The 26,884-nt window shown below is 39.9% G+C and overlaps 1 protein-coding gene across 3 annotated transcripts in view; it reads right to left on the bottom strand.

Moving 5' to 3' along the window:
• The window catches only part of TBC1D8B (TBC1 domain family member 8B), an 84,113-nt gene that overhangs the window by 55,055 nt on the left and 2,174 nt on the right, over positions 1-26,884 (bottom strand). Inside the window, exons 1-2 of one of the 3 annotated variants that reach the window (XM_061409356.1) lie at positions 22,419-22,725; positions 1,789-1,899 (exon numbers count right to left, since the gene is read on the bottom strand). In XM_061409356.1, the coding sequence (XP_061265340.1) occupies positions 1,789-1,899; positions 22,419-22,548 (241 nt within the window). In that variant the 5' untranslated portion in view covers positions 22,549-22,725. Of the gene's footprint in view, positions 1-1,788; positions 1,900-22,135; positions 22,319-22,418; positions 22,726-26,884 lie in introns of those variants that run through there. The other 2 variants (XM_061409358.1, XM_061409355.1) reach the window with 2 other exon arrangements.

Raw genomic sequence — 26,884 nt, 5'->3', positions numbered from 1 at the left:
TGCAATGAAGAGTAGCCCCTGCTCACTGCAACTAGAGAAAGCCCGTATGCAGCAACGAAGACCCAGTGGCAGCCAAAAATAATTTTTTAAAAAAGTATTGACACTGCAAAACTGCCTATTTCCTACAGATCAGTTAGAACTGTATTCATGTTACTCAAGTCATCACACCATGTGTAATAACTTTCTTTAATGAACCACAAATAAAAGCCATGGGGAAATTTTAAGGCCTTTATTGTGGCCCTTTAGGTATAAGGAAGCTTCACTAATAGGTAACTACTATATTTCTGTGCATTTCCCAGGTGGCTCAGAGGTAAAGAATCTGCCTGCCAATGCAGGAGATGCAGGTTCAATCCCTAGGTCGGGAAGCTCTCCTGGAGGAGGAAATGGCAACCCACTCCCATATTCTTGCCTGGAGAATACCATGGACAGAGGAGCCTGGCAGGCCACAGTCCACAGGGTCACAAAGAGTCAGACATGACTGAGCAACTGAACACACATGCACTGTGTTTCTGCATCAAGTTAATTTGGGAAGTAAGTTGTATATTCATCCTTTTTTTTAAGAAATGAGGATATAATTTCAACCAACTCAACTTAGAGTTGAGGTTATAGACATCTCATGATGTCAGCAAGTATCTTCCATATTTAGTTTAAATGGTATTCAATTTGAAAGAGTCAAGAGAAAACACTCATCAGAAACACTAAAGGAAATTGAGAGGGAGATGCAAAAAACAAGCCACACAGTTTTAAAAATTAATTGTATGTTATATGTTCACACACATGAACTGTCCAGAAGTTCACATGCTTTTGTATTTTTTAAGTATATCTACTTTAAAAAGAGAGGGGGAGAAGAAAGAAAGAATCAGAAAAAGGCAACCTTTCAACATTAAAAAAAAACCATAAATCTCAGATTCTAATTTAGACCAACATTGTAATGGCATCATTAAAGAAGTAACAACTATCACTGTATTTTTTCTTAATTTTGAGTTGCTATGTTAAGAAGAATCATCCTAATTCCTTTTCTACCACAATAGATACATGTGGAAGAAACTGAACCACCTGAATATGGACGCATTTGAACATATTCATGGATGAATATGTTGCACTACGTGTAAGTTATCCCTTCATATTTCAAGGATATGATGCCTTGTTCAGGTTTTCAGGCTTATATTTTCTTAGAGATCAGCCTTTAAGTTTTGGGCTTGATTCTCCTCATCTGAATTATTAGAGATGAAACAAAGAACTTCATGGGGGAGGTTCTCATCTTCCTAGCAGTTGGGTTAAGCAGGAAAGGTGAGTTTAAGAAAGGAGTCAGGTTAGCAGTAGCACTGACCAAAATTTGCTCAGAATCAACACTGCCAGAACACATGCTTCAGGTCTCACATATTAATTGATTTTTTAAAAATCTGTAATCCTTCTTAAATAGATATTTTTCTAGTCTCTCAAAGTAGAGCTGCACATTTAACTCAATTCTAAATTAAAACAACTGGAGAGATTCTATTCCCATATAGGTCATTACAAAGTATTGAGTAGAGTTCCCGGTGCTATACAGTAGGTTCTTATTAGTTATCTATTTTATAGTAGTGTGTATATGTCAATCCCAATCTCCTAATTTATCCTTCACCCTCCCATATACCTCATTTGTTTTCTACATCTGTGACTCTATTTGTAAGTCAACTATACTCCAATAAAAATTAATTTTTAAAAACTGGGGAGTATAAATAAATTTAAATATTCAGTTCCTTAAGATCCTTATTTGTTTGAATTCTATGTTTTAAAAAACATACTCACCACATGCAATTGACAGGTAAACTTGAGAATCTGGTGTCTGATGTAGGATGCGAAATGGAGCTACTTTTGCAGTAGAGTCTAAGACTGAATCAAGAGTCCCAACCAAAAGTCCTGTTGTAATAAAGAGACTGTTGAAACAAGGATCTTACAAGAGATAAAATCAATATTGCTTCACATGAATAACAACCAACGGATTTTTTTTAAATTTCTAACTCAAAGCTTCTTTACAGAGATTTTTCTTAAAGAAAAAAGTACAATCGGGATGAAGAGATTACAGTGTTCCAGTGTCAGGAGTGCTTTAAAAACTATCTTTCAATAAAATAATATGTCAGATTCATTTGTCTAAACCTCATGATATATTTGTAGCACTTATTTACCTCCTTTACAAGGTTATGTATAAAGCAGATAAGAATGTAGATTCTAGTACCAGAAATTTCCTAGGTTTGAATCCTAGTACTAACTTGTGTCAACTTGACCCAGTTGTACTTACCTTTTCTTCTTTCTCATTTGTAAAATAAGGGGGTAAAACTGGAGCCTACCACAAAAGGTTGTTGGAAAGATAAAATGAGTTATTATTACACATAAAACACTTAGCACAATGTTAGCACATAGTAAGACTCAATGTTAGCTATTACTAGAAGAAAAACAATGGATTTTAACAAGATAAAAATCTTGATTAATTAAAATGCTTAAAGGGGATTTTTTTCTTTTTAACATTTAATTCCTCAATTTCAAATTCAAGGTTTTGATTATTTAGCTTCAATTTAATTATTTGATATTTCCTACTCCTCCTAGAATAAGTTTCCTGTTTTCCTAATTTCTCCCTTAAAGTCTTTGCATAGCAAGTCTGGGGTTCCCTGGTGGCTCAGTAGTAAAAAATCCACCGGCCAATGCAGGAGACCTCAGTTTTATCCCTGGTCCCGGAAGAGTCCACGTGCTATGGAGCATCTAAGCTTGTGAGACAACAATTAAGCCGGTGCTCTAGAGCCAGAGAGCCACAACTAATGAGCCCATGTGCCCTAGAGTCCATGCTCCGCAACAAAATAAGCCTGGGCACTGCAACTAGAAAGTAGCCTGGGCTCTCTGCAACTAGAGAAAAGGCCCATGCAAAGCAACAAAGATCCAATACAGCCAAACATAAATAAATAAATAAAACTTAAAAAGTCTCTGCTAAGCAAGTCTCTTTTTTACCTAGAAATGTAAATGGAAGTCTTGTAGCCCAGTGTGGCTAATCCAAATTCTATGTTTTCTTCAAGACCCAATTCCCCTATGAAATCTTCATTGGCAACCCCAAGCAATTATGCCTTCCCTTGTCTCTGATTATACACAGCACTTAAAGTCTGTATGATACAACCCAGCATTCTGATTATTAGGTTAGTTATTACAACTACTTTCTAAGTACTTCATGTATATTAATTTTGCCTCCTTACCTAGATTATTAGTTCTCTGAGGACAATAACCATGTCTTCTACCCCTAGGTTTCTATCCCTAACTTTCAGGAGCAAAATTTGTTAACTTATCAGTGAGATGGCTGAGAAACATAAATCAATCTTTCTTTTCTGGAAGCTTTGACTGGTTGAGTGTTGGTTTTACTTTATGAGGCATTCCTCTTTAATTTAGCATACAGACTTAAGAAAAAAATAACTCAACTATAAAACAGGCCTTTGGCTATTTTCCTATCTTTACCCACTTAAAAGGAGTTAAGATTTCAAGCAAGATTTGAATGAGAATATAGGTACATTGGCAGATGTGAGGTAGGGAGTTATTATAAGCATAGAGGGAAGTAAATTAGAAGAGTAGAAGATAAAACAAAGAAATAAAGAGAAACTTAGCTCAGGTGAAAGGAAAGGGTGGGAGAGAGATGTAGGAATTGGTAAAAACAGGGGTCACAAATACAGCATATCAATTAGCAGTCTTAAAGGGCAGTCTTAGAAGCAAGATTTTGGCAATCACAACATGTGCAGATTATAGAAAAAAGCAATTATCTGATATGAAAAAGTTATAATATGAATTGAAGACTAAGAAAAAGAAATATGAACACCCAGACAAATATTATGAAAGAGATGGTACGGGGGAAGAGAGAATTGGAATGAAGACGTGAGATACAGGAAGTGATTCTATGTCAACTAATGAGGGAATTACTGAAGGGCTGGAGATAAAAGGAAAAATAAGTCTATCACTCTCAGTATGAAAAAGTGACTGTGAGAAATTGGAGATCTGGCTAAGAGATTAGGATAAAGTAAGAAAAGTGGGAGCTGGTGAAAAAGAAAAGTGGGAGTTAAACATATGCAGATAGCTCTTCAGAGCAACTTAACTGAAATTATTCAGGAAATAGAAAAAAAAGGGAGGATGTTTTCATTTTAAAGATGGGAAAGTGAAAATACTAAAAAGAGGCAGTGAAAGAAAACCAAAAGAGGGAACTATCTTCAGATTGAAAAAATGGAATCATGTATATGAATGCCTGTTTATATAAATAAACATGCAATGACTTAACAAAATTGTCAAAATAAGGAGTTCAAATAAAAGCATTCATTAAAGACAGCACTATTAAGCTGCTGGATTTGGCTCCCATGAATTTAAGTTCTAAAAAAGCTTTCAAAAAAGTTTTTGCAAATTTGCAAGGAAAATTATTTACTGCACATTTTGCCACAATTCAAAGAAAAGGAGCTCAAAGTCTATTTCCTTCTTCATATACACTAGAAAAAGCAGTATTAGAAGAATGGGAAAAAGAACAAAGAGGTAAAGAAAAGTTTGGCTCAGCTGAAAGTTAACATGGAGTGTGGATGTGTGAGGAGGCAGAAAGGAAAGGAGAGACTACAGATCATTATTTCTGAGTAACATAAGAAAAATTAGTTCTTCGATAGAAAGTTTGAGACTGGGAACAAAGCAGTGAAAATCACTGGCATGAAAGGTCACTGTTTTTGCAACAGAATTGTTTGCAAGATTATAAGTGCTTTACACTATGCAGAAAGGAAACTGGTCAGTTTTGGTAAGTGCTTTAAACCTGGGAGCTAGTGCAAAACCATGCAAAAAATAATTTGGAAGCTAGTGCAATACATTTCAAGTCACTTGGGGAAGTCTTGAAGCTTATTAAGCTATAATCATCATCAAGTCCCTGCAAGTCATTCAGGAATTAATATGTACCAATGTCTGGGTTCTAGAAGTGCAAGAAAATAAGCAGAGAACTTTGGGTTGCTTTTCCATATAAATAGAGGTTTATCATCTGATAGCCTGAACATCCAAGGTCATGAATCAGCCTACATATAGGAAGATCTATAGCAATAGAAACGGGCTTCCTTGATGGCTCAGAGATAAAGAATCTACCTGCAATGCAGGAGCCTCAGGAGACATAGGTTCAATTCCTGGGTGGGAAGATCCCCTGGAGGAGGGCAATGGCAACCTACTCCAGTCTTCTTGCCTGGAGAATCCCATGGACAGAGGAGCCCAGAGAGCTACAGTCCACAGGGTCACAGACAGCTGGACATGACTGAAGTGACTTAGCACGCATGCATAGCAATAGTAAATTGGGAACAGAATACTGTCTGTCAGCTGCAGGACAGAACAAGAGAGTTAAAAATATCAAGAAACTCAAAAATCATTTTTTGAATGTCTATAGCTGAGTAAGGTAATGTTCTACACCCTGTTAAAGGAAACCATCGCCATAGTTGATATGAAATATTTTTTATTAAATGATACAGCAAGATAACAAAAAGCAAGGTTTTATGATTTCAAAAAACAGACAACTTGCGGGTAATGAACTGTTCATGAACCAATTATTTTTGAATGGATAGAGATAGAGCATCATTGATGTCAGAGATGAAAAAATATCCTAGCATGTCATATGGTCCAACCACCGACACATTCATCTATTCTACAGTATCCCTGATTGGAAGCCTAGCTTTTCCCTTTTTAACTCCAGAGTTATCCCAAGGGAGCCTATTGCATTGGTGGGAATGTCTACTAATTAGAAACTTATTTCTAAAATATTTTTACAATTGACCCGTGAACAACGCAGGGGGTTAGAGGTGTTGACCCCCACGCAAGTCAAAACTGCATATAACTTCATAGTCAGCCCTCCATGTCTGCAGCTCCACATCCACAGATTCAACAGACTGAAGACTGTATAATACTGTTGTATTCACTGGGGAAAAAAGTCATATAAAGTGGACCCATTCAGTTCAAACTCCATGTTGTTGAAGGGTGAACTGTAAATTTCTAGATGTTATATAATTAAAGCTAGCTTCATGAGCTTATGACCTGTCCATAGGGCCTCATGCCAGAAGGGCCCCATGCTTGCTTTAATACTCTGCTGTTACATCTTTAAATTCTTAATTTTTTAACATAGAGCCCTGCACATTTTCTTTCTTCTTCCCCCTGCATTTTCATTTTGCACTGAGCCGCATACATTAGGTAGCCAATCTGGGTTACAGTGGTTATCTCTGGGCAGCAGGATGATGCGTAGTCATTATTTTCTTTTTCACACCTATACATATTTTCTGAAATGAACATTTTTTTAACCTTTACGATAGAAAAATGAAAGTATTTCTTACACACTTTTAAAAAATAGAAAATGATGGTCTTCCTTAGGGTAAATACTACTTTTGCAACTTTGGGGCCATACAAAATATATGCTCTATTCAATATGGTAGGACTTTAAATGTTATTAATACGATTATAGTTTTCTTGTCTCCCTGTGCTTATTCTTCTCATCTACTGGCTTAAAATATACCTAGTTCTTTCATCTGTTTGTTGTAAGAGATTGAGTCTCTTATTATTTCTCTTAACATACATATTTGTCAAAGTCTCACAAAATGTGTCTTTCAAACCTGAATATGAGATAAGATCTGAACAAATGCAGGGTTTTTATACTGTAGGCTACATGGTTCTATTAATGCTGTCAAAGATCATACTAGGTTTCTAGTCATGATGTCATATTACCATCATACTAACCTTGTGATAAATTAACCTACTTTGACCTTTTTCACAAACACAAGCACCAACCTAGGTATTCTCTGTCCTGTACAGTTGATTAAAAAAAAAAATAAATACAGTTTACATTTACCTATGCTAAATTTTATCTCATTGATTTCAACTGAGCTTTTAACTTGTCCAGATCTATCTGAATCTTGACTTTATTTTCCATGATAGTGATTCTCAACTGTAACTGCAAGTTTGAACTATTTGGGGGAGGGATTTTTTAAAGATTTATTTATTTTAATTTACTTTATTTTTGGCTGTGCTGGGTCTTCGTCACTGCACAGGCTTGTCTCTAGTGGCAGCAAGTGGGGGCTACGCTCTAGTTGTGGTTTGAGGGCTTCTCACTGTGGTGGCTTCTCCTGTTGCGGAGCATGAGCTCTAGCGGGCGTGGGCTCAGTAGTTGTAGCTCCCTAGCTCTAGAGCACAGGCTTAATAGTTGTGGCAGAAGGGCTTAGTTGCTCTGGGGCACGTGAGATCTTCCCCGATCAGGGATTGAACCCATGTCTCCTGTATTCGCAGGCAGATTCCTTACCACTGAGGCACCAGGTAAGCCCTGGAGGAGTTTTACAAACTACTCAAGCTCAACTTTTAAAACCACTAAAGCCTGCTACTACTACTACTACTAAGTCGCCTCAGTCATGTTCGACTCTGTGCGACCCCATAGACGGCAGGCCACAAGGCTCCCCCGTCCCTGGGATTCTCCAGGCAAGAACACTGGAGTGGGTTGCCATTTCCTTCTCCAATGCATGAAAGTGAAAAGTGAAAGTGAAGTCGCTCAGTCGTGTCAGACCCTTAGCGACCCCATGGACTGCAGCCTACCAGGCTCCTCCATCCATGGGATTTTCCAGGCAAGAGTACTGGAGTGGGGTGCCATTGCCTTCTCCGACTGAAGATTCTAATTTAATTCAGCTGGGATAGGGCCCAGGTATTCTATTTTTCCTTAACTGTGTTTTATAAAAACTTTCAAAAAGAGAAGAATAAACTAAAACTTCTATGTGCCCATGACATAACTTCAATAATTACCAACAGTTTGCCAATCTTCTATCGTTATTCCCTCCTAGAGTACTTTAAAGTAAATCCCAAATATCATATGATTTTACCCATAAATACTCCAGTGTCATTTAGTTTGTTTAAAAAGGTTCTCAGTTGAATCTAACATGCAGTCCGTATTGAGAAAACGGATCTATGGTATTAACTGTCACTTTCAATTTTCAGACACCTGCAAATCTGATAAACATTTTTTTCTTATATTAGGTTAATAATAATATGAACAACTAGGCTAAGTGTTGGAGGAAGGGACACTATAAAATAGCCAAAGCTTGGTACTCATTATCATGTGCTAGTTTAGTACACTTTCATTTGACAAGTGGCTTTTTCTGCCTGTACACTAGATTGAGGACATTGTGTAAGGCAACACTGCTCCAGCTGCAGAAGTTATTAAAATGCACTTCCTAATACAAAGAACATTTAATTTCCATTCTAAGTAAAACACTCAATTATAAACTTTGACAATAGAAATGACTGTTGAAACTTTATAATGGATTCTGTATCTTGTCTTCAGTTGCCAGGTTTACCAAGTCAAACAAGTACACCTTTACTGAATTTTTTATAATCTCAGGTTCATTAAATGTTGATGAACAAACTAATTGGTAAACTTAGTAGGAAATACATTCAAATAGGAGAAAGTAATGTTCTCAGTAAAGGCCGTAGGTCTTCCTCTTTCTACTGCTTTTGCTGCCAGTTCTAAGTCCTTAAAACAAGATTGTGAACTCTTCTTTTACAATAATCCAACAGACATAGTTGACATTTTGAAAGCACTAAAAGCTTTTAGGAAACAGTTAATAAAAATAATTCTCTTGCCTTATTTTCCCTCTCCTTGCATTTTTTACAGACATTTACTTGAAAACTAGATATACATAAGCACTCATTTCCTTCCCTAACTGAAAATAAAGCTTTGTTTCATTAAAGGATTTAGAATTTTGTAAAGGTAAGTAATTGAGCATAAATGGTAGATTACCACGTCATGGGGAAAAAAAGAATATAAGAATTATCCATCAAATACATCCATACTTCTAAAGATTAAAACAGAGAAATATGAAAATTGTTATCATCTTTATTTACAGCATCTTAATATACTTCAAGACTTATGCATCAAGGCGCAAAAAGACTGGCCCTCAGAAAATTAAAGAAAATAACAACATCTGAATTCCTAGGGGCAAAGCAAAAAGCAAGCGTGGCAGCAAATGGAAACTCATATATAGTACAGTATTTTAAAAACATTGTTTAGAAGAACTAAAGCTGGCTACTGGTTGGGGCATAGACTTGGATTACTGTGATATCATGATGGTATGATCACTGACCTAGATAGAGCCAGACATCCTGGAATGTGAAGTCAAGTGGGACTTAGAAAGCATCACTACAAACAAAGCTAGTGAAGGTGATGGAATTCCAGTGGAGCTATTTCAATTCCTGAAAGATGATGCTGTGAAAGTGCTGCATTCAATATGCCAACAAATTTGGAAAACTCAGCAGTGGCCACAGGACTGGAAAAGGTCAGTTTTCATTCCAATCCCAAAGAAAGGCAATGCCAAACAATGCTCAAACTACCGCACAATTGCACTTATCTCACATGCTAGTAAAGTAATGCTCAAAATTCTCCAAGCCAGGCTTCAACAATACGTGAACCATGAACTTCCTGATGTTCAAGCTGGTTTTAGAAAAGGCAGAGGAACCAGAGATCAAATTGCCAACATCCGCTGGATCATGGAAAAAGCAAGAGAGTTCCAGAAAAGCATCTATTTCTGCTTTATTGACTATGCCAAAGTCTTTGACTGTGTGGATCACAAGAAACTGGACAATTCTGAAAGAGACGGGAATACCAGACCACCTGACCTCCCTCTTGAGAAATCTGTATGCAGGTCAGGAAGCAACAGTTAGAACTGGACATGGAACAACAGACTGGTTCCAAATAGGAAAAGGAGTACGTCAAGGCTGCATATTGTCACCCTGCTTATTTAACTTATATGCAGAGTACATCATGAGAAACTCTGGGCTGGAAGAAGCACAAGCTGGAATCAAGACTGCGGGAGAAATATCAATAACCTCAGATATGCAGATGACACCACCCTTATGGCAGAAAGTGAAGAGTAACTAAAAAGCCTCTTGGTGAAAGTGGAGAGTGAAAAAGTTGGCTTAAAGCTCAACATTCAGAAAACGAAGATCATGGTATCCGGTCCCATCACTTCATGGGAAATAGATGGGGAAACAGTGGAAACAGTGTCAGACTTTATTTTTGGGGGCTCCAAAATGACTGCAGATGGTGACTGCAGCCATGAAATTAAAAGACGCTTACTCCTTGGAAGGAAAGTTATGACCAACCTAGATCAGATCAGTCGCGCAGTCGTGTCCGACTCTTTGCAACCCCATGAATCACAGCACGTCAGGCCTCCCTTTCCATCACCAACTCCCGGAGTTCACCCAGACTCACGTCCATCGAGTCGGTGATGCCATCCAGCCATCTCATCCTCTGTCATCCCCTTCTCCTCTTGCCCCCAATCCCTCCCAGCATCAGAGTCTTTTCCAATGAGTCAACTCTTCGCATGAGGTGGTCAAAGTACTGGAGTTTCAGCTTTAGCATCATTCCTTCCAAAGAAATCCCAGGGCTGATCTCCTTGCAGTCCAAGAGACTCTCAAGAGTCTTCTCCAACACCACAGTTCAAAAGCGTCAATTCTTCGGCGCTCAGCCTTCTTCACAGTCCAACTCTCACATTCATACGTGACCACAGGAAAAACCATAGCCTTGACTAGACGAACCTTTGTTGGCAAAGTGATGTCTCTGCTTTTCAATATGCTATCTAGGTTGGTCATAACTTTCCTTCCAAGGAGTAAGCGTCTTTTAATTTCATGGCTGCAGTCACCATCTGTAGTGATTTTGGAGCCCAGAAAAATAAAGTCTGACGCTGTTTCCATGGTTTCCCCATCTATTTCCCATGAAGTGATGGGACCGGATGCCATGATCTTCGTTTTCTGAATGTTGAGCTTTAAGCTAACTTTTTCACTCTCCACTTTCACTTTCATCAAGAGACCAACCTAGATAGCATATTCAAAAGCAGAGACATCACTTTGCCAACAAAGGTCCGTCTAGCCAAGGCTATGGTTTTTCCTGTGGTCATGTATGGATGTGCGAGTTGGACTGTGAAGAAGGCTGTGTGCCGAAGAATTGATGCTTTTGAACTGGAGATCAGCCCTGGGATTTCTTTGGAAGGAATGATGCTAAAGCTGAAACTCCAGTACTTTGGCCAACTCATGCGAAGAGTTGACTCATTGGAAAAGACTCTGATGCTGGGAGGGATTGGGGGCAGGAGGAGAAGGGAATGAGAGAGGATGAGATGGCTGGATGGCATCACCGACTTGATGGACATGAGTCTCAGTGAACTCTGGGAGTTGGTGATGGACAGGGAGGCCTGGCGTGCTGCGATTTATGGGGTCGCAAAGAGTCGGACACGACTGAGCAACTGAACTGAATTGAACTGAAAGCTGGCTATGATTTTGGTTAGTTTAAAACAAAAGGGCAACTAATTTAAGGATAAAAATCAACAAATGTGATTACCTCCTGTTTTAAAACTTCACTTTTTTATACTGGAGTGAAAGAGAAAAAAACAAAACCATCTAGACTGAATTCAAAGGGCAGTGGAGACAAAAAACAACAAAGGTTTCATTCTCAAGTCCTTTTGAATTTCTATCTCCAGTTTTCCAGGTTTTCCTCTTCTATAGATGAGGGCGTTGCTCTTCAACAGAACTTTCTGGTTGCTAAGGGCAATATATCTTGAGTTTCCTATTTTCAGCCACAAATAAGTAAATCTGGAGTACTTACTGTATCCCCCACAACTGCCATCTTTTGCTTCTGCACTAGCATATTATTCCTCTCTACCAAGCCACATCCCAGATCTTGTTAGTGCTGAGAGATGGCTAATTTAAAAAAACAATCCAAACTGGCTTTTGACAAGTTGCTCCACAGATGTCACACTTGAATTCTGCCACCAGAATACCACCTATTGTTATTAATCACTGCTTTTAGGAAATCTTTGTATCATTTAACAGGAAATTAGATAAAGCATACTTTACACCAGATCTGGCCCTGGAAAATTGCTTTGGGAGTTTCAAATACTCCTCATGCATGACTATTTATAAGCCACTCACACCAGGCAGATATTATTACTGACTACCCCAATAATTATATATTTGCTTGCTTACTTATTATTTGTCTGTCATACCAGATTATAAAGTCTATGGGGGTATAAGTTATTTTTGTTTTATTCACCACTGTATACCCAACACCCAAACCAGTAGCCGGCTACCACCCATTTGTCTGCTTCTTTTCACAGTGAAATTCCTAGACAGAATTATGTATATTCAGTCTGTTTCAAATTATCTGCTTGGCTCATGTACTCTAGTCCCTCTGGTCTCTACTCATAGGTCACCTTAAGGAAGCATTCCTAAACCACACTTATCTAAACTACCAATCCCCTCCCCTCTCTATTACTATACCTTACTTTATTTTTCTTTATAGCATTTACTGCTACCAGCCATATATTAATTTGCCTCCCTCAACTAAAATGTTAGCCCCATGAGAACGGGGATTTTGTTTTGCTCACTGCTGTTATCTGTAGCACCTAAAACAGTGCTTGATTTTTAGAAGTCACTTGGTAATTATCTGTTGAGTATTCACATTTATTGTCACCCTGTTTATTTAACTTATATGCAGAGTACATCATGAGAAACGCTGGACTGGAAGAAACACAAGCTGGAATCAAGATTGCTGGGAGAAATATCAATAACCTCAGATATGCAGATGACACCACCCTTATGGCAGAAAGTGAAGAGGAACTAAAGAGCCTCTTGATGAAAGTGAAAGTGGAGAGTGAAAAAGTTGGCTTAAAGCTCAACATTCAGAAAACGAGATCATGGCATCCGGTCCCATCACTTCATGGGAAATAGATGGGGAAACAGTGGAAACAGCATCAGACTTTATTTTTCTGGGCTCCAAAATCACTACAGATGGTGACTGCAGCCATGAAATTAAAGAACACTTACTCCTTGGAAGGAAAGTTATGACCAACCTAGATAGCATATTGAAAAGCAGAGACATCACTTTGCCAACAAAGGTCCGTCTAGTCAAGGCTATGGTTTTTCCTGTGGTCATGTATGGATGTGAGAGTTGGACTGTGAAGAAGGCTGAGCACCAAAGAATTGATGCTTTTGAACTGTGGTGTTGGAGAAGACTCTTGAGAGTCTCTTGGACTGCAAGGAGATCCAACCAGTCCATTCTGAAGGAGATCAGCCCTGGGATTTCTTTGGAAGGAATGATGCTAAAGCTGAAACTTTGGCCACCTCATGCAAAGAGTTGACTCATTGGAAAAGACTCTGATGCTGGGAGGGATTGGGGGCAAAGAGGAGAAGGGGATGACAGAGGATGAGATGGCTGGATGGCATCACTGACTCAATGAACGTGAGTCTGGGTGAACTCCGGGAGTTGGTGATGGAAAGGGAGGCCTGGCGTGCTGTGATTCATGGGGTCGCAAAGAGTCAGACACGACTGAGCAACTGATCTGATCTGATCTGATCTGATTCACATTTAGGATTTACTCTTACCTGAGGTGCTCATATAGCAGCAGCAAAAGGAGGTAAACTGGGCAGATTTTCTAACATAAAAGTAATATAAAATCCATGGCATAGCTGTATAGCAACATGGGAAACAGTATAGTCCTATTTATTTTATTAATTTTTAGCTTATTTTACATCCATATTCCTTCCACAGTTGTCCACCAGAAGCATGGCCTTTCACCAGCTGAATGGTTATTTCTTCTTCAAGTATTATGTTTTGAAAAATATAACATAGACAACTAGCGTTGCACACACTCTTAGACACCACTCAGAAAGACAAGTGATGCTTATATCTATAGAAACACTGTTTGAGGACTTCTGGGTTTGGGGTAATAATAGATCAAAAAGAAATGCTGTCCTGCTATTTTAGTCTAAGTCCTCTTAAATATCACTGTTTTGATTTTGCAGTGTTTTGATTTTGCAGTGTTATCGCTGCATATTGTATAGATCATGGCATCCAGTCGCATCACTTCATGGCAAATAGAGGTGGGGGGAAAAGTGGAAACAGTGGCAGATTTCATTTTCTTGGGCTCCAAAGTCACTGCAGACAATGGCTGCCGCCACAAAATTCAAAGATGCTTGCTCCATCGAAGAAAAGCTATGACAAACCTAGACAGCATATTAAAAATCAGAGACGTCACTTTGCCAACAAAGGTCTGTCTACTCAAAGCTATCGCTTATCCAGTAGTCATGTATGGATGTGAGAGTAGGACCATAAAGAAGGCTGAGCACCAAAGGATTGATGCTTTCGAACTGTGATGTTGGAGAAGACTCTTGAGAGTCCCTTGGACAACAAGGAAATCAAACCAGTCAATCCTAAAGGAAATCAGTCACGAATATTCATTGGAATGACTGATGCTGAAGCTCCAATACTCTGGCCACCTGATACGAAAAGCTGACTCACTGGAAAAGACCATGATGTTGAGAAAGACTGAAGGCAGGAGGAGAAGGGAGCAACACAGGGTGAGATGGTTGGATGGCATCATTGGCTCAATGGACCTGAGTTTGAGCAAACTCCGAGAGATGGTGCAGGACAGGAAAGCCCAGCATGCTGCAGTCCATGGGATTGCAAAGAGTAGGATATGACTGAGTGACTGAACAAAAACTACTCCAAATCAATTTCTATAAGCTGTTGTTCAGTTATGAAGTCATATCTGATTCTTTGTGACCTCATGGACTATAGCATGCCAGGTTTGCTCAAACTCATGTCCATTGAACCAATGATGCCATCCAACCATCTCATTTTCTGTCGCCCCCTTCTCCTCCTGCACTCAATCTTTCTCAACATCACGGTCTTTTCCAGTGAATCAGCTCTTCGTATCAGGTGGCCAAAGTATTGGAACTTCAGCATCAGTCTTTCCAATGCATATTCAGGGTTGATTTCCTTTAGGATTAACTGGTTTGATCTCCTTGCTCTCCAAGGGACTCCCAAGAGTCTTTTCCAGCACCACAGTTCAAAAGCCATCAATTCTTCAGCACTACGGGCTTCCCTCATAGCTCAGTTGGTAAAGAATCCTCCTGCAATGCAGGAGACCCTAGTTTGATTCCTGGGTCAGGAAGATCCACTGCAGAAGGGATAGGCTACTGACTCCAGTATTCCTGGGCTTCCCTGGTGGCTCAGCTGGTAAAGAATCCACCTGCAATGCAGGAGACCTGGGTTTGATCCCTGGGTTGGGAAGATCCCCTGGAGTAGGGAAAGGCTACCCACTCCAGTATTCTGATCTGGAGAATTCCATGGACTATACAGTCCATGGGGTGGCAAAGAGTCAGATACCACTGAGCGACTTTCACTTTCAAGCCTTCTTTATGGTCCAACTCTCACATCCGTACATGACTACTAAAGAAACCATAGCTTTGACTATACAAACCTTTGTCGGATACAACATGGGAAAAGTAATTACTAGGAAAAAATGGTACAAATATAGATCCTTATTTGCTCTTCAGGTAAAGAAAATGGCACTAACAAAGACAGAAATATAGATCAATGGAACAAAATAGAAAGCTCAGAGATAAATCCATGCACCTATGGACACCTTATCTTTGATAAAGGAGGCAAAAATATACAATGGAGAAAAGACAATCTCTTTAACAAGTGGTGCTGGGAAGACTGGTCAACCACATGTAAAAGAATGAAACTAGAACACTCTAACACCATACACAAAGATAAACTCAAAATGGATTAAAGATCTAAATGTAAGACTAGAAACTATAAAACTCTTAGAGGAAAACACAGGTAGAACACTCTCTGACATAAATCACACCAAGATCCTCTAGGACCCACCTCCCAAAATAATGGAAATAAAAACAAAAATAAACAAATGGGACCTTATTAAACTCAAAAGCTTTTGCACAATGAAGGAAACTATAAGCAAGGTGAAAAGGTAGCCTTCAGAATGGGAGAAAATAATAGCAAACGAAGCAACTGACAAAGAATTAATCTTCAAAATATACAAGCAGCTCATGCAGCTCAATACCAGAAAATCGAAAAACCCAATCAAAAAGTGGGCCAAAGAACTAAACAGATATTTCTCCAAAGACATACAGATGGCTAATAAACACATGAAAAGATGCTCAATATCACTCATTATTAGAGAAATACAAATCAAAAACACAATGAGGTATCATCACATGCTGGTCAGAATGGCTGCCATCAAAATGTCTACAAACAGTAAATGCTGGAGAGGGTGTGGAGAAAAGGGAACCCTCTTACACTGCTGGTGGGAATGCAAACTAGTACAGCCACTATGGAGAACAGCGTGGAGATTCCTTAAAAAACTGGAAATAGAACTGCCATATGACCCAGCAATCCCACTGCTGGGCATACACACCAAGGAAACCAGAACTGAAAGAGACACGTGTACCCCAATGTTCACTGCAGCACTGTTTACAATAGCTAGGACATGGGTGCAACCTAGATGTCCATCGGCAGCTGAATGGATAAGGAAGTTGTGGTACATATACACAATGGAGTATTACTCAGCTATAAAAAGCAATGCTTTAGAGTCAGTTCTAATGAGGTGGATGAAACTGGAGCCTATTATACAGAGTGAAGTAAGTCAGAAAGAGAAACACCAAAACAGTATATTAACACATATATGTGGAATTTAGAAAGATGGTAACAACGATCCTATATGCAAGGCAGCAAAAGAGACACAGATGTAAAAACAGGTTTTTGGACTATGCGGAAGAAGGGGAGTGTGGGATGATTTGAGAGAACAGCACTGAAACATGTACATTACCATATGTGAAATAGATGGAGAGTGTAAGTTTGATGCATGAATCAGGGCACTTGAAGCCAGTGCTCTGGACAGCCTAGAGGGATGGAGTGGGGAGGAAGGAGGGAGGGGGGTTCAGGATCGGGGGGCACATGTGCACCCGTGGGTGATTCATGTTGAAGTAAGGCAAGAAACACCACAATACTGTAAATAAATTATCCTCCAATTTAAATTAATTAATTTAAAAAATGGCACTAAACAAATCATTCCTTTATCAACAGATAAATGAGTGTCAAATGTTTAATCAGTTGCTCACAAGTTTCAAAACTCATTTGATTCACGTAACATTGCCCCGAGATACTGAAGATAAGTTCTGTTCCCATTTTACACATGACAAAGCTTTTATAAAACAATCACAACTAAACAGACACATAAAAATATTAAAGAATCAGGGAAGATAAAGGAAATAGGGGTAATGGGGTACATGGATTCACTGGACTAGGTGGTGCATTCATGCATTTGTGGATTTTGGCTTGTAGTTGACTTACTAAAAAGAAAATCTCATTAGGGTAACCCCTGGGGAGAGCAAATCACACAGTGCTCACTTCCCTTTCTGGAAGTTCTCAAGTTTTCCTTAGCAAAATACTCCTGCATTCCATACTCACAAAGGATACAGGTGAAATTAAGTAAAAATTACCTTCAAAGATCTCTTTGAATGATATGACAAGAACAAACAGGTCTGTAGGTTTTGAAAAATGAAGGTTGGTCAGTGTCATCACTTCTTAGTATTCTTTTTTCATTAGAACAAAATCTACTTGACAGCAAATATTAATTTCCCACTTACATTATAAACCTCCAATATCTTAATCAAAAAAAGAAAAGAAATCAACCTCTTTGCACACAATCCACATCATTATCACTTTAACTCTTGAGGATTGAGGATTCATGGCCCTAAGGTGAACTGGAGTGGTGGTTCCCAGGCTATGCTTAAGGGAGGAGAGATCCTAGCAGCAAGCAGAGGAGGGAAAAGGGCAAGAGAGCAGTGTATTAACAGGTATGTGAAGAAAGGCCCGAAGCTCACAGGTATGCACTCAATAATCCTTCCATTACTACCTAGAAAAAGTGGTGACACTGACCATCCTTTATGTCTCAAAACCTCCTGCAAAGCTGTCCTTCATCATTCTAAGAGATCTTTAAAGACAACTGTTTACTGGATTTCACATGGATACACGTTCCAGGAAGGGAAGACGAGAGGGGAGCATACAGTGTGATTTGCCTCCCTAGGGGTTGCCCCATGGGATTTTTCTCTTTAATAAGCCAAAATGATATTTATTAATTTACACTGTGGTGGGGTGGGGGCGGTAGACTGGGTGGGAGGGTTGATCTTTCCTTATGTAAAATGAAATGTCAAGGCCACTATTTAGCACCCAGGTCCCAGTAATGAGATATCTGGGAGGCCAAAATTTTATCAGCTGCTTCCTTTGTAAGTATGGAATGCAGGAATATTTTGCTAAGGAAAACTTGAGAACATTTTCAGAGTTGGGTCCTTGAGTTGGGAGTAGGGAAAAGGGAGAGAAAAACTTTGTATTTTTGAGGGATGGTCATGAAGAACTTTTTTAAAGGTTACCTAATTGATTTTTATGTGTGTGTTTATTTATAACTCACATAGTGATTTATTAAGTTTATATAAATATCATAAAATGGGAAGCTCATTTCAAATGTTATCATGTTCTAGTGTTTACAGATGGTTTAATTTCAAAGTAGCAGTGCCAAGATGCAAGAAGGGATAAGGAAACATCTTCCATTTTCATGTTTCATTTCTTAGTCTAGTTCTACATCACAAAAAAGTAAGGTCTACTGAAGGAGACTGTCAGTCTAACACACAAGAACCTGCTCACACTATTCAGATATGGAAAATTCAAGAGTCAAATACTGGGACTTCCCTGGTGGTCCAGTGACTGAGACTCTGAGCTCCCAGTGCAGAGAGCCAGGGTTTGAACCCTGGTCAGGGAACTAGATCCCACATGCTGCGACTAAGACCCAGTGCAGCCAAATAAATAAATTTTTTTAAAAAAGAGTAAAATACTCTCAACAAACTATCTAAATTAAAGCTTCCTAATTGGCAGACCTTCCTAGGTCCCATACTAGAGTATTTAATAGAATGTAGCCCCATAATTTCACTCATGTAGTAGCTCCCATCTGACAAGCAAGTTGTTGATTTGTGCTTAATAAGCCAAATATGCATAAATTATTTTTAATTACATAAAGCCAAGTGGTAAGTGCCAGAGAAAAGTCATTACCCTTATCATCCAGGAGGAACAAGGAATACTGCAAGGTAACTACAAAAATCTAGAAGGGTTTATTACTTCTCTAAATGAAAATCACTTTATCTGAAAAATAATCTTATGTATAAAAAATTTTTCACAAGATATTCCACCCTGCTGGGAACTAGGACAATTAAGTAAGATACAGTTAGGCAAATGCTAAGTAATCTTACCAAATGCTAAGATATCCACTAGAAGTGTTTCAGAAAATTTAGAAAAGGACTTCAGAATTCTAACTTCCAAGTTAGTCACCTGCTAAAACCATCCTAGGGTTCTCTGTTGCTCCAATTCCATTACTAGAATTTTTAAAAAAAGAGCCAACTAACTTCTCCAAGTCCACAGCTAAATTCTTACATTGGTGGTGCTTATTGCCAATTATCACATGGCCAAGAAATGAAATCTTAAAAAAAAGTACAATATTAGAATCTCTAGGTGTTCATTTTCTTCATTAAAATAAAATGTATAAATGAAATTCTTAAAGGGGGAGCATGTAGCATTGGATTTTAGCAAACAAAATGGACAAAGGCAAGCTTATACTAGCACAGAATCAATCTCCTATGAGAGCGAATCCAAATGTGTATTTGTGGTAAAGCACAGCAAAGCTGTTGGGTTCACAATTTTAAGAATACACTAATTGAGCAGCCATGAAAATCAGCACACACTTTTGCTCTGGACGAAAAAGAACCAAATAAACCTTAAAAACACCTCCTTGCTCCATTCTGAGCCATCTTAATTTACATGAAATATAATAGTGGTAACTCTCATGTGGTAATTTCAAGCATTCTACCACACCACAGATAAAGACAAATATGCTGAGATACGAACTGACCACAAAAATGGGGCTATACCTGTTCTCATCATACAGGTGTGGCAGAAATCTTGGTTTATTTCTTCAGACAAACCCTCTCTTCTTTTACAGAGATGGGGCTAGAGTAAATGCAAATGGGTGGGAGACAGGTAAGAAACTGGTGCAACTGACGCATGCTTTAAGAAAAAGCACCTCAAAGGAATTCCCTGGCGGTCCAGTGGTTGGGACTCCCGGGCTCTTGATGCCAAGAGGCCTGGGTTCAATCCCTGGTCAAGAAACTAAAATCCCACAAGTCACGCAGCAACAAACAAACAAACAAACAAAAAAGACAGCGTCAAATGAAAACCCAAATAAAGAAAACAAGGAGTGATTATATAAAGAAAATTTGCAACAAGTAAAAACATATTTACTACTACATAATAGTGATTTGCGGAGAAGGCAATGGCACCCCACTCCAGTACTCTTGCCTGGAAAATCCATGGACGGAGGAGCCTGGGAGGCTGCAGTCCATGGGGTCGCTAAGAGTCAGACATGACTGAGTGACTTCCCTTTCACTTTTTACTTTCATACATTGGAGAAGGAAATAGCAACCCACTCCAGTGTTCTTGCCTGGAGAATCCCAGGGACGGAGGAGCCTGATGGGCTGCCGTCTATGGGGTGTCACAGAGTCGGACACGACTGAATCAACTTAGCAGCAGCAGCAGCAATAGTGATTTGATTCTCAAAAATCTGATTTACCTATTACTTTTCAGGAACACAGTAGTTGTAACAAAGTGACATAAACTTTGGTAAATGTGGACAGGAGCACCAGAAAAATTCTGATCAAATAAAATTATGGGGAACCAAAATTTTATGCTGTAACACTGGGCTGGAAAATATATTTTAAATATATTCTGATCTGTTTTCAATGGACTCAAATGGGCAAATTACATCACTGGGTAATTATGAACATTGATTCTCAAATTTTAATCTGGAAAATATATACATCTACTAAATGGAAAGACTCCTCTGCAAAATAACACTTCTAATTTTTGAAAATTATAAAGTGGCAAAACATGAAGTTTAATCAGGCAATTTTTGTGGCGGTATTTTCAAGAGGGCTCTTTTGGAAGCTGAATAGGATGAATAGGTCATGCAAGATATTTTTTTAAATGTCCCATAGGACCTCAGAATTCTCACCACACTACCTGGATCTTGAAAAAAAAAGTAAATAATAGCACATGTTCATCACCATCTCAACAATACACATTGATTTGGCACCTATTTATTTCATCCTCTCAACTCTGAGGTAGACACCATTTAACAGAAGAGAAAAAGCAATGCCTTCAGTTATTTGGTTCTAATTACAATTTGCCTGGTTTAGCAGTTACAGGTCATAATTATAATTTGCCTGGTTTGCTGATTATTTCCCTCAAACCCGACCCTCTGCCACTTATCTCGATTATGAACACTTCACAGACAGGGAACTGAATATTAATTATCTTTGTATACTAGCATTCCATATGGCACACAGTAGGTAGGCTCTTAAGGTTGAATGAATGAAAGAATTTGTCGAACATCCTTCAACAGGAGATTATGATGGGACTAACAAGCAGGTTTTGAGACACTTCCTTTTCATTCCATCTCGCTGCTGAATTAATCCTGGACCATCACTTCAAGGCCACAATATCGAACTATAAGTTGTCACGAAAATGAGCTCTGGTCTCTCCAGTGACCAAAAGTTTGCACCAAAAGTTTGCACCTGCCCAAGAAGGCTGGTCTCAAAACAAAGTTCCCAGACTAGACACAAATAGAGTTCTTGATTTGTAAATCAAAGAAGTGAAGGCAGGATGGATTAGGCGGGAAGAGAAACTTCCGTTTGTTCAATCGGTTTGCTTTACAACCTTGGCTCTGAAAGAAAGGGTAGTCAGCGCCAAACACTCAAGGAAGAAACGAGTTACAACGGTTACTTTGGGAGGGGATCCCAAGGATCGAAAACTTGGAGACAAAGTGAAAGACGCTAAATGGGGAGGAATTAGCAATTCTGAGACCTACTCCTCACCTTCCCCCCGCACCGCGACTCTCCCCTCCCCCCGCCCAACCCCGACTCCCGAATCTCTCTTTTGACGCCGATCCCCCTAGATGTGATTGGAGTTCCTCCCTTTCTCCTCATCCGTCCTCCCACACAATTACCCCCCCCACCACCACCCCCAGGGTGGTGGCTAAAGATGGGGGAGGTGGGGAGGTTGTGGAAAAAAGTTAAGTGCACAACTGCGAACTGGCCCTGATCACTAGCCTAAAAGCGATCTGCCCACGTCTAACGCTTGTCACCAGCCCCCTCCCCCATGGGTACTCTGCCTCTGAAAAAGCCCCTCCTTTACCTCAGATTCTTCCTAGGCTTCAGAAAGAACCCCCTCCTCCCTTTCGCCGTCCCATCCAAAGACCGACTGCTGGTCCAGGGAGGCGTTCTTAGGACTCAGTGAGGGCGACGGAAAGGTGGTGGTGGGGGGAGAAGAATCCGAGTCCCACCCACCCCCACCCTCCCCGCCCAGGGTTTAGAATCAGGTGGCGGGCGGCGACGAGTAACTGTCCCTCACCTCCTTTTAAGTACCAGAAAACACGGGGCCCCAGGCAGGGAGGGTGGGGGTAATGGCCACATCTTACCTGTGAGTCCCCCGCCGCCTTCCTCCCCGTAGCCCCGACGCCGCTGCAGCACGAAGTAGTCATTGGACCTTTCCATCATCCACAGCTTCAGCGCATTTTTCAAGAGCACTTCCTCGGGCTTCAGCCACATCGCGAAGAACTTTATGCCGCCCTGGAGCAGCCACCTAGATACCCTCCTCACCTCACCCCTCCACTCTTTTCCTCCCCTCTACTTCTCCTCCCACTAAATCTGCCTCAGGCGGCAGCCGCTAGAGTTCTGCTTTTCCACACTTCCCCCAACCCTCCCTTCTCTCCCACGTAGGCAGCGAGATTGCCAATTCCCTCCCACAGCGCTAACGCCCGACTGGGAAATAGTCCTGTTCCTTTCTCTTCTGGGAATTGTAGTTTGCTTCCCGCTTTTCTGTACTCAAGCACTTGGAGCGCGGGACTACACTTCCCACAATCCATTGGGGGTGAGAGCTGGGTGCGCGTGCTTTCAAAGCGAGTCCAAGCCACCAGTTCAGTGGATTTTGCCAATCGAAAGTTTAAAGCGGTTTTTGGAGCGAATAAGTGAGGCCCGGTTATAGAGGTGTTGTTTCTTCTCATCCTTTTACAGCTGAGGGTGTTAAACTGTAGTAAATAGTTTCCGGAATTTGGGAGTAACGAACGGCCATTCTGGGAAGGAGCAGTAGCGGTAACTAACGTAGCTCAGTCGTGTCCAACTCTTTGCGACCCCGTTGACTATAGCCCACCAGGCTCCTCTGTCCATGGAATTCTCCAGGCAAGAATACTGGAGTGGATTGCCATTTCCTTCTCCAGAACTAACGTTTAATACGCTCTTGCTGCTGCTGCTAAGTCGCTTCAGTCGTGTCCGACTCTGTGCGACCCCATAGACGGAAGCCCACCAGGCTCCCCCGTCGCTGGGATTCCCCAGGCAAGAACACTGGAGTGGGTTGCCATTTCCTGCTCCAATGCATGAAAGTGAAAAGAGAAAGTGAAGTCGCTCAGTCGTGTCCGACTTCTAGCGACCCCATGGACTGCAGCGTACCAGGCTCCGCCGTCCATGGGATTTTCCAGGCAAGAGTACTGGAGTGGGGTGCCATTGCCTTCTCTTACTATGTACTAAGCGATTTCACTTACAGTGTCTCACATAATCCTTACAGAAGTCTCATAATGTATATCTCATTGTGTATATCCCACTCTGTATATCCCACTCTGTACATAAACAAATGGGCAGTCGGGTTCGGTGACTTAGCCAAAGTTACACAGAAAGTGGAGTCTGATACTATTCATTGTCTGATTGAAAAATCTTTCTTGGATTAAGCTCTTTTCTGCCCATACAATAAAAATATAAAATCTCCAGAAACCATATAGTGTTTTTCACGCCGTGTGCTCCTTCCTTCCCAGATTTGTTCTAAATATTGTAATCAGCCACAGAAAATGTCGTCCAACTTTGCTTTACTGGATATAGTAATTTATGAGCGATTTTTTTGCTTCAGTTCTTTAGGAATCCCTTTCAGGGCAGCCTGTACCTTGTTAGTGATACGCAGCTGCTTAAACACTTTGAAGTCGGTACTTTGTGAGACATCATTATGAGAAATTATTTGAGGGACATTTTTATTTACTGCTGTCACTAAGCCCACCAGAATTAAAGAGGCTTCTCTGGTGGCTCAGACGGTAAAGAATCTGCCTGCAATGCAGGACACCTGGGTTCAATCCCTGGGTCTGGAAGATCCTCTGGAGAAGAAAATGGCAAACCACTCCAGCATTTTTGCCTGGAGAATTCCATAGACAGAGGCTACAGTCCATGGGGTTGCAAAGAGTCAGATAAGACTGAGCAACTAACACACAACAACTGAAAGTGAAAACGTTTATAGGAAGGAAAGAGTTGAGAGGCAGCGTACAAAAAAAGGTGGGGGGGGGGGCTCTTGGCAAGCTATATTGAGAATGAAGCCTCAAAAATATGACTTAAAAAAAATGGGGTGGGGCACACCCAGATGCCAAGGAGCCATAAAACTCTGCCTCAGAGCAGCGTCTGTGGCTTAACCCTCACAAAATGTGGGCCACCTCAAAGAAAGCAGGTGTGTGCTACAAGCAGGGATTTTTCTTGAAAGTGAAAAAAAGGCCAATTTGGGATTCTTTTTTTCTAAAATGCAGTTATTAGTCCCAATGCAGCTTTTTGGAGGTGGGGGGCGGGGGTAGTCGGGCGTGGGGGGAGTGGTGGCGGTGGACAGCAATCTTCCCAGAGCCCGAACTGCAATGTATCCTTGGGGAAAGCCATCCTAATTTGGATATGTATTAAGGAAGATAATTTCTTAAATCTTCCTGGTGAAAGATCAGTAAATGTGGCAAATAAAAAGAGATGTGAAGTATCCTTTATTTTTTATTTTTCCTTCCCCTTTTTATTTCCTTCCTCATCAAGCCACATTCTTTTCCAATACCCTTAAACTGTAAGAGTTGTGGCAGGGGCTATGCAGAGCTGGATGATTCTTCTGTCCCTTTACTGGGCAATTCTATTCAGATAAACCCACATGCTCCCTGTTACAGAAGTGGACCCACTTTTGGCTCGGAGCAGGGCATTTAGAGAGCTCCTGTTGTAGTAAACATTTTGTTGATTATGTGAATAAAACATGTTTACATTACTCCTGGAATATAACGTTTTGTATTGATCATCTACTGTATTTCAAGCCTTTGCAAATAGAAGTATTTTTCTTAAAACGACTTAAAATGACAGACCATGTCACTATATAGACCATGTCACTATTCAATTGTGTATATTAGTATACATTGTTTTTAGAGAAGAAGGACAAGAATTACAAACTGCCATGGATATCACTGCTGGTGCTGTGCTAGTAATATCTATATCTATCTATGACTGGATGCACAGATTGTCATTTGACCCTCATTAATAAACTTGTACATTTTAACATCCTTAATTTGCAGATGAACAGGAGGCTCAAAGAAATTAACTTGCCTAAAATCAGATAACTAAATAAATGGTGGAGCTAGGGTTTGAACCTGGGTTTGTCTGAGTACAATATGTCTGACAATATGGTTTATAGATACCTCAAAGACAATATGTCCAAAGCATAATTTATTTCTCTAGTATCCTCCCTGCCCAAAGTTGTCTCTTCTACTACATTCTCATAGTTCTGAGCACCACTGTTTACCAAGATGCTCAAGCTAAGAAACTTTGAATAGTCTTCCCTCCCTGCTTTTTTTACATTAAAAAAAAATGAGGTGTTAGTTTCAGGTGTACAGCAAGGTGATTCAGTTTTTTATAAAACTGAATCACCTTGCTGTACACCTTGCTGTATTATGGAAAATAATCTGATATATATATCAGATTATTTTCCATTATAGGTTATTATAAGATATTGAACTTTGTTCCCTGTATTATACAATAAATACTTGTTGCTTGTCTATTTTATATATAATAGTGTGGATCTGTTAGTCCCATACTCCTAATTTATCTATCCCCCTTTCCTTTTGGGGAAGTTTGTTTTCTGTATCTGTGAGTCTATTTGTTTTGTAAATAGATTCATTTTTATTGTTATCATATATTTGTCTTTCTATGTCTGGTTTACTTCACTTAGTATGATATTTTATAGGTCCATCCATGTTACTACAGATGGTATTACTCCATTCCTTTTTTATGACTGAGTAATATTCCATTGCGTGTGTTTATTTGTATATATGTATACCACATCTTCTCTATCCATTCATTTGTTGATGGGCACTTAGGTTGTTTCTACATCTTGGCTGTTATGAATAGTGTTGCTATGAACATTGGGGTGCATGTAAAGAACCTGAGAATAGTCTTAAACTTCCTACTTTCACCACCTGCAGTGTTACACACACACACCACTCTACTCTTTTTTTTTCCAAAAGTCCATTCCATCCTCCTGTTATCACTTCAGATAAGCCTCACATCACTTTTCTGCTGCACTGTAATAGACTCCCAACTCATCTGTCTACTACCATGTTCGTTTTCTGATTTATCCAAGCCACATATTTATGGACACAATGTTATACTATGCAGGGCTGAATAATACCCCGTTTATCCAAAATTCAGTCTTCCAGCTGACTCAGGCTTCTAAATCATAGTCTCAAACACCTATGTGAAAGGTACTGGGAAACACCAAATAGCAGTTCCAAACCCTGTGCCATGGAAAGGCTTAGGCTATCACTCAAGATTCCACTGGATTCTTATTTGAAGTGAATTTCACAAGCTTAGTTGATATTTTACAGTCTGAAGCAGGTTTAGAAGCAGTAAGATTCAAAACAGGTGGAGCATTGCTAGAGGAGAGCCATCTAAAACTTTAGTACTCAAAATACAGACCCTGGACCACCAAAATCTGCATTACCAGGGAGCTTGCTATTAGGTTGGTGCAAAAGTAAAAGAAATTCAGAATCTCAGAACCTATTCCAGGCCTTAGAATGAGAGTGTGCATTTTAACAAGATCCCGGTAATTTGTAGGAATATT

The sequence above is a fragment of the Bos javanicus genome, chromosome X (assembly GCF_032452875.1).
Source record: "Bos javanicus breed banteng chromosome X, ARS-OSU_banteng_1.0, whole genome shotgun sequence".
NCBI lineage: Eukaryota > Metazoa > Chordata > Mammalia > Artiodactyla > Bovidae > Bos > Bos javanicus.
Note: the sequence above shows the minus strand (reverse complement) of the source record. Positions and strands in the feature narration are given on the sequence as shown.